The sequence below is a fragment of the Urocitellus parryii genome, chromosome 3 (assembly GCF_045843805.1).
Source record: "Urocitellus parryii isolate mUroPar1 chromosome 3, mUroPar1.hap1, whole genome shotgun sequence".
NCBI lineage: Eukaryota > Metazoa > Chordata > Mammalia > Rodentia > Sciuridae > Urocitellus > Urocitellus parryii.
In genome coordinates, this window is record NC_135533.1 from 171,725,790 (window position 1) to 171,740,968 (window position 15,179).

The 15,179-nt window shown below is 42.9% G+C and overlaps 1 protein-coding gene across 1 annotated transcript in view; it reads left to right on the top strand.

Annotated features, from left to right (window-relative positions):
* Cacna2d3 (calcium voltage-gated channel auxiliary subunit alpha2delta 3) overlaps positions 1-15,179 on the top strand; it is an 882,565-nt gene that overhangs the window by 399,394 nt on the left and 467,992 nt on the right. The window contains exon 9 of the mRNA XM_026388626.2: positions 11,855-11,929. Within this exon, the coding sequence (XP_026244411.1) occupies positions 11,855-11,929 (75 nt within the window). The remainder of the gene's footprint in view (positions 1-11,854; positions 11,930-15,179) is intronic.

Here is a 15,179-nt window from a genome sequence, read left to right on the forward strand (position 1 = left end):
TCCAGAACCTTGGGGAAGGTACCTAGCAAGATCTTTCTTGCACTGCTAGAATTTCTTTCATGGAAATGAGCTTTAAGCCGGATTAGCCTGATGACAATGAGTAATAAAAGCGAGGAAGAATTGACTAGAATGTGGAGAGCGGTTTCCAGCTCGCAGCACTTTATCTCAGCTTGTGAAACAAAGGTGGCATTTATGAAGTGCCTGCTTGTGCCTTCCTCTTATAGTTGCATTGTCTTCGCTCCCCTCCCCAATGCTGGGAGGGAGGGACTGCGTTTGGCACATTCTCAAATCGAGATGCTGAGATGGAGCCGGGCTGGTACCTTGTCTGTGGTCCCAGGGCTGGGAAATCAAAGATCCAGGAAGCAAACCAAGGCCAGGCAGTAACATCAGCCGTTGAAGGAGCTCTTACCTAGATTGACATTCACAGCTCTGTTTTCTTCTTCTCGCCCATTATCTGGTGCCATTCTTGTCATGTCCCTTATGTCCCTCCCTCTCTCTATCCAGTGAGCTTTACTCTTTTCCTTCTGTACCTAACTGGGTGTTCATGTGTGGCTGGTACTTGTGCTTTGTCGTGGCCTGTTTGGGACATGGAGTGGCGGCAGGAGGTAATGGAGGCATCATGGGGAGGGGGACAGAGCTTTGCTTTGGAGTCAAAGCTGAGTTTGGAATGCAGATCTGCTGTATACAGCTGTGTGTTTCTGGGCAGACAGCTTTAGTCTGAGCATGTGCTCCTCCCCTAGGAAGTGAGTGTACTCTCATTGCCGGGGTCAGGGGGCTGTCGGGATCGCCGTAGCCAGTATGCCTGTATCAGACTGGAGCACAGGACTCTCTACCAACCGTAGGATAGGATGGATGGGATGTTCTGGGAACATGGCTCCCATAGTCTGTATGGTAGATCCTTGAGCAGAGTGTGTCGTCATAGAACCAGTGTCAGGACAGCTTCCTGCATGGGCATGACACCCATCTGTATTCTCTAGGTAGAGGGCTCAGGTATTGAAGTGACATTAAAGTTGTAGAGGGGTTGCCTAACATTTCTCTTCTAATAGGACTCCCAGAACAAAAGGGCACAACCATAGGGCGGCAGGATATACAGCTTCAGGTTTATTTTATTTTTTTAGGTACTGGGGATTGAACCACATCCCCAGACCTTTTAATGGTTTATTTGGAGATAGGGTCTCCCTAAGTTGCTGAGGCTGGCTTTGAACTTGTGATCCTCCTGCCTCAGTTCCTGAGCCTCTGAGGCTACTTACAGGAGTACTCACTGCCACTGGTTCAGCTTCAGATTTTAAAAAACCCTTGGGAGGAAATGGGAAAGAAAGAGAATATTGCATTCCTTGGGTGTAGAGGTTAGTCTTGTTCACTAGTGGATGTACTTCTAGCATGTAGGAGGTGCCTGGTAAACAGTTTTTAGGAGTTTCCATATTTGTAGAATAAATAACAGAGTGTCCACTGTGCAAAGCCTGTTGCCAAGGGTCCTCTGTAGTTTTTTTAAATTGACTCTTCACCCAACTATGTCTGCATGGCATGGACACAGAGGCATGAAGAAGCAGAGATGAATTCTTGAGGTCACACAGCCAGAAAAAGTAGCATAGTTAAGCCATAGCTTTATGGGGTACTGCCTCATGTGCAGAAGTAAAAGGATGTGGCTGGTCCTTGTGGGCATCTTACTAGGAAGGGATATGTCCCAGGAAATAGTTTCTGTGAAGAAGATTTTCAGGTAGTGAGAATATTGCGTTTTCTAATCAGGAAAAGTGACTTTATTTGCCAGCCTGGCGAATATGCAAATGTGGTCTGATTCCCACACATCCTGAAGCACTTACTGATAAGAAGCAGCTAATTTGAAACTATCTTTCTTATTAATCTTTAATTACTCATTACAGAAATATCAGAAATTCATGTAATAAGAAGAGCTAACTAATTACATTAGGCACCCTTTATCAGTCAAGATTTATTGTTCCGTTAACAAAACCAATCGATTGAAATAATCTATGTAAGTTCATTAAGATATACAAACAGTGTCAACTCAATAATGAAGAGAGGGTGATTAAGATAATTAAAAGTAGACATGCCAGTCATTCGCTAACACTTAAGAAATTTTTTATTTTATTTTTTTACTCTACCCCAAATTGTTCTTTAAAGAAAGAAACTCTTTGGAGGTCCCATTAACCTTCACAGTGCATCTGTTGGTTTTCAACATAAGTAGTCAATTTAAGACTATTCGTGACAACCAAAAGACACTCTGAACTCTTTTATTTGAAGCCTCAATAGTAAAATCATAAATATTGTCCTCTCATGTGAAAGGAAAAGGGGCCAGATAATCTTAGTGAATTTAGATTAGAAGGCCAAGGTCATAAAGGAACCATTAATTCATAGTAACTTTTCGCATTGTTGGCTTTTTGATGTAGGTAACATACATAAAAAAGGGACACTTAACCACTGAGCCACATCCCTGGTCCTTTTTTTTTTTTTTTAATTTTATTTTATTTAGGGACAGGGCCTCACTAAATTACTTAGGGCCTCGCTAAATTGCTAAGGCTGGCTTTGAAGTCATGATCCTCCTGCCTCAGCCTCCCCAGCCGCTGGGACTACAGGCTCCATTGCACCCTGCCATATGTAAAAGATTTTAAACAAGTCAGAAATGTTTTTAATTCCCTTCCATTTGGCACAGCTTCTTCCCAATTTTTCTCTCTATATAAACCCACATTTTTCTTCAAAAATTGATTTATACGTTAGAGAATATGCTGCAAATTGCCTCTATACTCTTACAGCAATTAAATGTGTCTGAATAGCAAGGCATTCCATCACATATACAGGGCATCGTATGTCTAACCAGCCCGCCTTTGCTGAACATTGTGCTGTAATAGATCTATTTTCTAAGCAAGGGAGCTGCAGTACACAGATTTTTCATTATTTGAATGCACTGAATGGAATGTGTGTGTGTGTGTGTATGTGTGTGTATATATATATATACACACACACTTTTTTTTTCCTTTTTGGTTCCAGGGATTGAACTCAGGAGCACTCCATCACTGGGCCACATTCACAGCCCTGTTTGATATTTTATTTAGATATAGGGCCTCACTGAGTTGTTTAACACTTCATTAAGTTGCTGAGGCTGGCTTTGAACTTCTGATCCTACTGCCTCAGCCTCCTGAGTAACTGGGATTATAAGCCTGCGCCACCACGCCCGGCCCCCTGGAATGCATATATTTTTGAGGGTTCTTCTATGGAATAAACTCTAGAAGTGACTTTGCTGCATCAAATGGTATGCCCTGAAGTTTATCAGAATGTCCAATAACAGGGTGTAATGCCTACACACTTACCAGCAGTTAGAGGGTCCTAAATAAGAGTAGATTCCTACTTAGCAAGTTTTCATTTATATTCCCTCCTATTATTTCCCCCAACCCTCAGTGCCTCTCACCCCTTTTTCCTTCTATTATTTTCCTCCCCTACTTCCTCCTGTTTCTACCATGCATAACCACTCTCATAGAATGGTATGTAATCTCAGGAGCTGGGGAGGCTGAGGCAGGAGGATCATGACTTCCATCTGCTTAACATGGTCACCCACTCCCTGTCCAAAGCTTGACCCCACTGCAGGTTCTTGCAGGCGCTCGAGGATGGAACATTTGCAGTTTCATCCCAAATGCCCTGCAAATCTCTTTGAGTGCATTGTTCTTGTGGGCTGGGTTCCATTCACAGGAGGGGACATCATCACTTCGCTTTTCATTATCCCGTCAATCTTCCCTTGCTGGCTGGTAGATGTTTGAGGAGACATTTCAGTGTTTTAGCATAAAAGTAAAGACGGCAATCAAGTTTCAGTGTCAGAAGCCCCCGTGCACTGTAGATTTTTGTTTGTACAAATCAAATTTGTCATTGTCATTTGATATTCATTGTCATAATGCAGGAGGCCAAAGGGAGATTTAAATAGCAGGAAAAGACTTTCAGTTTTGCATTTTGTTAAGTTCATTGTGAAGCCCCTCTTATATATTACGCCGAAAATCTTCTGATCCAGATCTTTCCAGAGAATAAACATAAAAAGGATAATATTAAAAATTGTTTTAGTTTTGATGGGCAGGGTATTACAAAAATCCATCTAAAGCTATTGAGCTGACTGCATATTGAACTTGCAAAAGAATAGGTGAAATATGAGAGCGATTTTGTCCGAAGTTAAAATTTCAGGTCAAACCACTGGTGCATGAAAAGAGATGTCTCTGACAAGAGAAAAGGCATCCTTTTCTGATTCACTTTGAAGTCTAACTCCAAGCCATGCATTAAATGAACAATATTATCATAAAAATGAGGGTGCTAATTCTGATACTGACACTTGGAAAATGATTTCATAGAAGCCTAAGCCGTGCATTAAGTGAACACAGTATTAACTGGGCTGATATCGTGAAATCAATTGAAATGCCTCCTGCAGCCTGCGCCTGTGCAGAGTGGAAGAGAGAAGAGCATGATTTGCTAGTTCATCCCGGAACTTTCTGGTGCCCTGGTTTTAATTTGCAGAATTTTCTTTAGAACTGTTTCTCCAGTGCTTCGCCTGCTGTGGATTTGCCTTTTAAAGTAATCGATTCCGTATTGAAAGTATGCGGATGGTATTTTCTTTCAGTGCTCATTTGTTCTACTAATTACGTCCAGTCATGTTTCAAATTACATAAGAAGCTTTTGTAATGCAAAAAGATCCCCAGCATGCCTTGTGGTGGTGAGCATGGTGTGGGCTCATCTGCTTCATTACATAATCCCTACACATTTTCCTTCTAAAGGTTATTTAATCAAAAGTGCACCAGTAAAACCATAAAAATATTTAATGGAGTCCTAGCAATTTTGCATCAGTTTCTTAAATTACACAAGCATGCCAGCATTTTAAGAACATGGGGTTTTTGTGGAACTTTGGATTCTCTATAACCTACCTACTTTCTTGTTTATTTATCTGTTTTTTGAAACGGGTAGAGAGTCTCATCCTATTTTTTTGTCTTTGTGCCAACTTTTATTTTTTTCCTGGCTTTGTTCCTAGTCTTTCCCATTAGTGATCTTCTCTACAATTGTCCCCTTTCATTTCTTTTTTCTTTTCCTTTTTTTGGGGGGGCGGGTATCAGGGATTGAACTCAGGGGCACTTGACCACTGAGCTGCATCTCTAGCCCTATTTTGTATTTTATTTAGAGACAGGGTCTCACGGAATTGCTTAGTGCCTCACTTTTGGTGAGGCTGGCTCTGAACTTGTGATCCTCCTGCCTTGGCCTCCCGAGTGGCCCTTTGATTTCTTTAGTCTAATTGATTCATTCAACAAATACTGTTGAGTAATCGGTGTGAAGTATTGTGGGGCTGCCCTTGTAAATGGTGAAGCTGGGTTGACTCTCATGGCCCTTGGGGGTTTTGTGGGTGGGTGGGGGGTATCAGGTGCTGTTGCAGCCAGGCCAGGAAGCAGGTGCTCGTGGAGATGCAGTGTGGCCAGTGCAGTCTCTGAGAGAGGATGGAAGGGGACAGAGAGGCAGAGCATGCCACCAGCTGGGAACTCAACAATGGGGTTTTTGGAAGAAGTGTTGACCAAGTGGACACTTCAAGCTAAGTAGGTATTAGGCCTGTTTGATGACCTAGGTCAGGAAGGGAAGCAGAAAGTATCAGGAACTGAGGAGCCAGAGGCCATTTGCAGGTTGTAGGAACCCCCACCCCTACTTCCTTTTGAAGAAGTGCCTTGTGTCTGGAGCATATTGGGATGGAGTTGAATGTGGATGGGGAAGAGGATCCTAGGGGTAATGGTAAAAAAAAAAAAGTGAGACTGGACTGAGAGTCAGGTTATCAGACAAGTCTGGTCCACCACAAGGAGGAACTGGGGCACCATCTGAAGTCCATGGAGGCACGTGGAGGCGTCAGCTGCAGGGTGATGTGTTAAGACCCTCCCAGCGGTCTCTCCCTTCCTAGCTGGGTCTTTCTAGGGGACGGATGATTTTCCGTTCAGCCTGAAAGCTGAATTGTTTTCACCCATCAAGTCCAGCATGTCACATTATGCAGGGTTCAGATTCCTCCATAGCATCCAGAATCCAACGTCCCATGTCCTTCACTGTCCTGTCTTTGGGCTCTAGTGTGCATGAGCTGGGATGAGACGATCCTGCACTACTGAGGAACATTGGTGAGAGGGTCCAGCTCATGATTGGGTTTTCAGATCCTTCTCCAGAATGTTCAGGCTATTCATCGAATGAAAGTTAAAACTTGCCACTGTCCTTTGAAATCATCCTTAACCTCCTCACTGAGGATTTTGCTGTGTTCATAAAACAGGAGATGCAGGGACTGTTTGAAGACATGGGCAGGAGGGGGGAAAAGGAATCTGGAGATGGGTCCCTTGTGATCATAGAGTTTGATAGTTGATGGGAGGAGAGTGATCGTTCCCTAAAGAAGAGGATTGTGGGATGTAATCTAAAACCCAGGAACATCATGGGTTTGTATCAAGCCTGGTTTTATAAGCCCTTTTTTTTTTTTTTAAATCATGAAAAGAAAAAGCAGACATTACCTTCAGATGCAATGAGCATATTGATCTGTTAATGAAAGTTAGAAAACATTGGTTTATAATCACTCCATGATGAGGATCATGAGCCAAGTTAGCCAGTGTTTTACTTCCCTGGTGCATAGTAGGTGATTCGTTAATATTCAGTGAATAGATAAGATTAGATAGGATTCCCTGGCAGATTCCTTCCTGGGAGGGGGGGTGGTTTGGAAGCAAACCCTCTGCTAGAGACCTGATCCCTGGGAAGGACCCTGTGCCCCAGGCATCCTGAGTTCCTGCCTCAGGCATTTAGGCTGTCACTTGTGCCAAATACAGCAGCGCCTTGTCTCTTCTTCAAGAGGAGGCATGTTCCCCAAAGTGGGTCACTTTGCCACTATCCACCCCTCCTGCTTCTTCCTTAGCATTGGAGGGTGTCATCTATCAGCCTTTCTCTCTTTACACACAGCTCACATATCCACCTTGTCTCTTTTCTGTACACCCTGTGTGTACAGTTGGTGGCCTTCTTTCTCTTCCCTACAGGTGGGTCCTATGCTGACTATCAAATGATCTCATTTCATCCTCACTTGATGCAGGAACAATGAGAATCCATGTTTCCCCAGCACAAAAACATGGACGTGCAAAGAGCTGAGATGCTTTGACCCTGGTCACCCAGCCAGTGGGTGGCAGGCAACACCAGGGCTGGAACTGGGCCTGCCTGCCTCAGTTGCTTTAGCTCAACTGTGCTACCCTTGTGTGAGTCAGAAGAGGAAATCCTACCTGGCTTGGGGGAAGAAAGCTGACCCCCGGCCCAGGCCTTGTGTGTCAGGTGGCAGTTCCCAAGCTCTGAAAGTGGTGAAAGCTCTTTGTTTATACCCTCAGCACGCGGCTGGCGCGTTGGGCTGGACCTTCTCCACGGCTGTCTGGGCCCTCTCCTGTCCTGCCTGCCAAAAGACTTTCCCTATTTCCCAGAAATATGCAGGAAGGACTAACTACTTTGGTGGGGGTGGGAGGAGAAGGTTGAGTGCTTCTTTAGGTTCAGTGGGAGGGAAATAGAAGAAAATCACAGGAAGAAAGTGCATCTAGCCAGTGGGGATGTCCACTGAGGCTTCTTCTTCCTGAGACTACTAATATCAGATTACTTCAGTAGGAATGAAAGAGTCGTGTGTAGAAGGCCTATGTGTCTTCGGGCTACAGGTGAGCCCTCTTTAGTTGTATATTGAGATAACCATTTGTATCAGTATTTCACCAAATAGAAATCTGGGGGAACATTCATCAAAATGGACAAGCTCAAAGGTTTCCAATTGGTGAGTGGCTAGGGATCTGGAAGCAGCTTCACCTGCAGGGCATTCTTGGTGTCCCTTAGGGAGGGGCAGCGTGATGTGCATGCTCAGCCGGCCTCTGAGATGCAGCTGCCTGGTGCTCGGGGCTCCCTTCTACCCATGGCGGAGCCCTGCTCCCTTTGCTGAAACAGACCAGATTGCTCAGCATCGCTTTCTCCCCATGCAGTCCAGGGAAATTAGTGAAACTGCAAGCTTCGATGGTGCCACTAACAAGCTGGCTGGGGTTCACAAGAGCAGATTCCTCTCCTGTGGCCATGGTGTGCTCAGTGACAGCAAGCCTGGTTTTGATTACCTCACATGTACTTCCCTGATGAGGGCAAGAACCTCTGAGTCCTCTTTGCTTCTAACCCCCTTCTGTCATCCCCCATATATACAGACATCTGCATTAGCAAAGTCCTTTCAGATCTGATGTCTCCATGGATCCCTGCAGGGGCCCCAAGGGGCTAAACAGAAAATGACTTGATATCTTCTCAGGGATCAGAGAGGTTTAGTGACTCCTCTAAGGCCACATGGCTGGGGAAGGACTTGGACCCAGGTATCCTAAGCCCCCAACTCGTGTACAACTACACAGGTCAACTTTGAGAGTGTGTACTAGATAGAATAGGATGAGGTTTTTAAATCTATCTGGAAAAAATGGAAGAATAAGAGGAGGGAGAATCAAGGAGGAAACCTCCATTAAGAAAATTATGGCACTAAGGTACAGAACAGCTGGACAGAGTTTGCTTCAGCATGCAAGCATCTAATAATCTCGTGTAAGGAGCCTGGAGGAAGCAATTTCAGTCTTGGTACAGTGGTTCGGTGGTGTCATCAAGGACTCCTGCTGGCTCCACCTTCTGGCTTTCTCCCTGGGCTTTAATTTTCATTCTTGCCACCTCATTTTGCTAAATGGCTGCTGCAATTTCACAATAGTGTGTCAAGGAGGAAAGAAGGGGCAGGAATATATAAAAGAGTTTTGCTTTAACAGTAGGATAAAATTTGACTGAAAGCACCCAGAAAATTTCTCACTGGCTGGGATCCTGTCACCTGACCACCCCTGCTGCAGACTGGCTGTGAAAGCGAGTAGCCAACATTGGATAGATAGCTGGTGATGTCCAGGTCCAAGTCCAGGAAGCCTGACCGACAGACAGTCAATTGGCTGAATCAGTTGATGCTTCAGGCCTTTAGGAAAGGGCGTACCATTACCCTGAACCAAATCAGTCAGCAAAAGAGATGGAGGACAGGGGAATGGTTGGTTCTTCATAACTCCCAGTGCATGTCTAATATGGATAAGAACTGTGGAGAAGTTCTCCTTCATGTTGATCTGCACAAATGCTTCTGGGAACCTGCGATGACATTCCATTTATCGGACAACTCTCACTTCTCAATGGCAAACTTCAGAATTGCATAAATAAATTTTATGGGGGGGGGATTTAGGATTGAACCCAAGATATTTTTATCACTGACCTATAGCCCCAGTATTTTCTTTTTTAATATTGGGGATGAAACTGATACCACAGTTTACTGGTGACAAGTTCTGCTCCCTCACATGTTGAAGTATGACATTAGAGAAGCATGACGAGGGAAGCATGTAAAGCAGTTTAGCAGTTTATTTGAAAAGAGGTAACATTTCCCAGGAGAGAGAAGGGGGCCATAGCTGGTATCCCGGTATCCCAAGAAGTGAAAGTCTTCTGCCTCTTTTATAAGTCCTAGATTTTCTTTGTTCTCTCTTCCCCCTGATCTCTCTCCTTTCTGCATACAAGACTAGATCAGGAGATGTTCGGGTGGGATGGCCAAAAGGTAAGAAGCAGTTGGACAGGGGTAAAAGCTGGATGCAGCAGCCCAGGACACATTAATTAACAACTTTTACAACTCCTTGTAGGGAGGGACAATTCCTGGGCAGGTTACCTTAGCAACAGGTTGGAGCAGGGGCAGGTTATCTTGTTAAGGGTGGAGGAAGGGCTCTGAAGGCATTTCAATCCCTCAGGGGGCAGTCTCCAACTTCCTCAAATTGGCCTCCTTGATCCAACCTGACTGGATTTACCCATGTATACTGACTCCCTATCTAATTCTGGCTTCAGAACCCTGGCGCACTCAACCACTAAGCCATATCCCCAGACCTTTTTTATATTTTATTTAGAGACAGGGACTCCCTAAGTTGCTGAGGCAGGCTTTGAACTCACAATCCTCCTATCTCTGCCTCCCAAGCTGCTGGGATTACAGGTGTGCACCATGGCACCTGGCTACAGTCTTTTTATTTTTTGAGACAGGGTCTCACTAAGTTGCCCAGACTTGACTCGAACTTGGAATCTTCCTGCTTCTGCCTCACAAGTGGCTAGGATTAAAGGTGTGTGCTACCATACTCAGCTGCATAAATACATGTTTTTCCTCTATGCTTCATAAGAGGATACTTAAGCCCTAAGACTTAGATGAAAATTTTCAAGTGTTTTCACATAACCAGAAACAAAAATTAGAAAGGGTGTAAAAATCAAATGGATGGGGAAATACAGAGACCTGAGGGATAAAGGGGAAATGTTGGGCTTTGAGATCCTATAGGTCAGACTGCCTGGACTTGCACCTGGACTTAAATCTGGACTCTACCCTTTCCTTATTCCCTATGCCGTCCCTGCTCCTATTGGCTTAGGAATCCTCCGTACGTGAAGCCAATGCATCCCAGCGGCTGTTGCAATCAAATTTGTCTGTCATGTCACCCAAGCTGACGCTTTATTTTACTAACTCCTATTCACAGCCCCACCATGATCCTTGCTGACCATAGTCCGAAAAGCCAAGTTCCTAAGCCAGACTTCTTTCAAGAGCTGGGCCTATGAGAGATGGTTTGGCCTCCTCCTTCAGGCTCCCTAGGCTTTGTTAGCCCATAAAGTAGAAATACTGTGATCTTGTCATTGAACAAATGGTTTGTGGGCTCCTCCTGTGGAACTAGCCCTCTCTGTGCCACAGGGAACACACCAAGGGACCAGGTGTGGACCCTCAGGATGTGGTACCATCTTTTGGTAGGGGATGCAGGCAACAGGAAACTTGAATTTATAGGGAGTATATAGGAGAAGGGCCTGACCCAGTGTCTGACCAGAGGAGGTGAGAATAAGCTGACCCAGAGAATGACCAGGAGTTAGCCAGAAAGGGATGATGTCAGAGACAGGGCTCCAAGCAGAGGGCCCTGTGCTGGAAGGTCAGAAGGAAAGGATAGGACATGTCATAGGATAGGAAGGGAATTAGGGATGACCAGAATGTTTTGGGGAAGAGCTAAGGAATAAAGATACTATAATAGTCTTCAAGGCCCTAGGAAGGTTCATCTGCAGGGTAAGGGGAAACTATGAATGGGTTTGACAAGAGGTGACATGAGCAGATCCATCTACCAGAAGGACCAGCTTAGCTACAGTGCAGAGAATGAAGCTTGATTAAAGAAATTAAGATAAGAACACTTCAATTTCTGCCTCCTAGTTGTAATGTTTGGACAGAAATAAAGGGACTCATATTCTAAGGAGTCCAGAGTCAAAAAGTCTGGGAAGGCAGGTTGGCTAGGTAGGGTAGGGGGCGCCACTGTTCAAAAGCAATGCCATGACCAATGCTTTCATGCTCTTCTAGAGCAACGGGAGAACTTCACGGCCTCTCCTTTCCTCTATTCTGTCCCCACTTATGTGTGACCGACGCATGTGTCCTTTTGTTCCATGAAGCCAAAGACAGGAGTTAGAGCTGTATTAGCCAGCTTTGGAGTGGTCTTTAAATCCCACCTGTCAGCCATGCCCAGGGAACTTCCAGGGTCTGGGGCCACCCTAGGAAGATGGTCAGTTTAACAGTGTACATCCTGAACCTCCCATACTCTAGCATGGGCTCTAGAAGTTTCTTCCTCAAATAAGCAAAGAAAGATATTTGTTTTGAGCCTGTAACTTACAATTGTTTATAGGGGTGCCCATGGGAAAGTCATTTTATGTGAATAAATTGTGCTGCTCTTTTTTGGTGATGGTGTGTCCTTCAATTATTAACTGGGTCCTTTGATTCCTTAATTAAATGTTTTCTCTTGGCTGTTTCTTTCCTTTGCAGTATAACGAGGAGCTTCACTACGTGGAACCTTGCCTGAATGGAACTTTGGTGCAAGCCGACAGGACAAACAAGGAGGTAGGGGCTGCTACTGGGCAGGAGCATCAGGGGATTGGAACACCCTTGTCTCCTTATTAGAAACAACAGGGATTGTTTCCAATAGATCTGGCTTAATTTAAAAATCTCAATCATTGTGGCCTTTGGAGCTCTAGGATGTAGAGTATTTACTAAGAGTATTTACTAAAAAAAAAAAAAAAAAAAAAAAATGGTGCTAAAATAATTACATTGAGTTCAGACCTTTGCTAGTTTGGGAACAATTAATTGCACTTATATATTTGCTCTTGCTCCAGGCACATGCTATGTCTTCTTGACACCTATGATGACACCCTTGCAAAAGTATAATTCTTGCTAAGATTTCAAAGAAAACCAAACTTACTTGTTATTTCCATGGTTGTACTTGTCACAATTGATTAAGTCATCATTGGGATAGTTGTTGGGGTAGCACACCTTGATTAGCGGTAAGCTTTACAAGAAAAATGATGGTACTACTAGTGTCCTCAGTGAATTCTGTGTTCCATAAATATGGTGGAACAAAAGCAAGATATGTTAGAGGAGAATCTTAAGAAATGGGATAGGAATTTCTCTTGCCGTTAAGAGCATTCTAGAAAAATTCCTAACATCCATTTCTATGAAATAAATCCTTTTCCCCTTCAACCACATTTAAATCTACCAGTATAGCAATTACAGCCCCACTGAACTACCTCTACAGGGCCACCTGAGTTTGGGTGGGGTGTATAGTTGTGGCTGTAACCTATGAGACTTCATGGAACTCACTTCTGCCATTACCTTTATTATTTCACTGGACTTTCTACATAGGGTTTTTCTCCCCATTCATGTGGGGGCTGAGGGCATTGACTAAGGTAGGCTTCTGTGGGGCACTGGAGAGAACCCCTGGCTTAATTGCGGGATAGCATTGGTGCTATCTTAGCTGTAAGCTCTTATTTGGGGCGTCTCTTAAGGAAGTGAACAAAGGAGAATTAGGAGAAATTCATTTTAGTTGGGACACAGAGTGAGAATCAACATCTGAGCTTCAATTTTTTTTGGTGGGGGGCGGGAAACACCTGAAAATTTTATTTTTAGGAAGTAGAAACAAGGGCATAGTTGTTGTTCAAAGAATAAGTATATCCTGGGAATGTTGATTTGTAGTTTTTTCTAGGTTTAGGTAGGAACAATCAGGTTTCTGTAGAGACTTTTCTGTTATTTGGCCATTGCCTGGATAAGGACCCGTTTTCCAATGTTTTAAACACTGTTTTCAAAATTAAACAGAAAATATATTTAATCGACCCAAGCCTTCTTCAGGGAGCTTCCTCAAAGATCTAAAGGCAGTGTGATATTTGGTGGTATGAAGTGTTATTAATTTAAGCAATTTGTTAGAGGAAGTGAGAAGATTTTATTTAAAATCTCCTTTGAGTTTATAGTTATTGTGCACTGGAGTACTGAATGTAAAAAATAATCCAGAGTTCTGCTTCTGCCAATGTGGGACAGCCATAACATTCAATCAGGTCCTTCCCTTTACAACAATGAAACCCTGGGCATAATGCAACAAACAAGTATGGAAAGACTCCGAAAGATGGAAAAGAGAAGATGACCTATCTAGGGGCCTTGGGACTTAAAAAACATGTAAGTGAGTTCCCTGATTTCCTTATTAACCTCCACATATCCTAAATAGAACATTCTAGAGACCCCCCCCCAAGGATCAATACCAGGCATAATCAAAAACAAAACAAAAACCTCCAAGAAAATCTGTTTCCCTAGCTAAAGGACCACAAAAATCTTTGTGACAATGCCTTCCACACTCTAGCCAAATACCAGTTAACAACCATAGATCAACTCTCCTTGGTTTCTGTGGGACTGAACAGCAAATCGATCTTTGGCCCACCTACACGTGCACACACACACACATGCTTGGTCCTTGTGCTATACCTCATCAGATTGACTAAGAAAAAATACTCAATAGGATCCAGAGTTCCATAGTACATAATCCATAGTGCCCAGAAACACAAACAAGAAAAAGAAGAAGAAGGAGGAGGAGGAGGAGGAGGATGAGGATGATGATGATTGCTAGTCACCCAAGAACCAGGAAAATCATGACATAAATGAGAAAAGAGAATTGTAACAGAAGCCCATATCGACATGAATCAGATGTTGGGATTATAAAATTACTTCAAGACCAATTACGAATTCTCTTGAAACAAATGAAAATACAGAATATCTAAGCAATATAAAGCTAAATGAATATTATTGAATGGAAAGTTTAATCACCAACATAAAAAAAAACTCTTGGATCAGCTCAATAGTAGTGAAGATGACCAAAGACAGAATCAATGAACTTCACGAAAGATCAGTGGGAATTACCCAAACTGAAAGGAAATAGACTGGGACAAAATGAACAGTCTCAGAGACATGTGAGACAATAACAAAACAGTTAGCCTTCATAATATCAGAGTCCTTAGAAATCAGAGAATAGGACTGAGTAAGAATTTAAAGATATATTAGCTGAAAACTCCCCAAAATTTGTGAAAGGCATAAATATACATATTCAAGAGGTTAAGCAAACTCCATGTAGGATAAACCTAGGTAAATCCATGCCAACACACATCATAAATATAATTAGACAAAAAGTCTTGCAAGTAGCCAGGCAGGCAGGACACATTGTTTATATGAAACACCAATTCGAATAACAGAAGATTTCTTACATGAAACCGTGGTGATCAGAAAGAAGTAATGTAGTATTTTTCAAGTTCCAAAAGAAAAGAATGATCAACTTAGGTTTCTGTATCAGTGGCACTATCTGTCACTGGATAATAACAAATTAATTAATAATATTAAATAATTAGTAACAGGTTAATTAAAGAATGAATTAATTCTTGGCTGTCTTTCAAATTAATTCTTTAATTCTTCTTCAGAAATGAAGGTGAGTTAAAACTATCTTCAAACCAAGGAAAACTATGAGAATTTGTTGCCTACAGATTTACCCTTAAAAAAATGTCTAGAGTAAGTACTTGAAACAGAAAGAAAATAACAGAAGAAGGCTTAGAACTTTAGAAAGAATAGTAGAATAAGAAAAAAAAAACAAGGAAACATAAAATAGAGAATGATAAGTCTCAGGAGATTCTCCAATCACATTTGATTGTTGAAGCAAATAACACTGATATGGTGCCAATCTCTGTTGGGGAAATAATTCAGACAGTTATATTTTAAAAGAGTGGGGTTAAAGGGAACAAAATAGAAGTGAGGTTTCTACATGTAAATGGAAGTAGAAATGCTG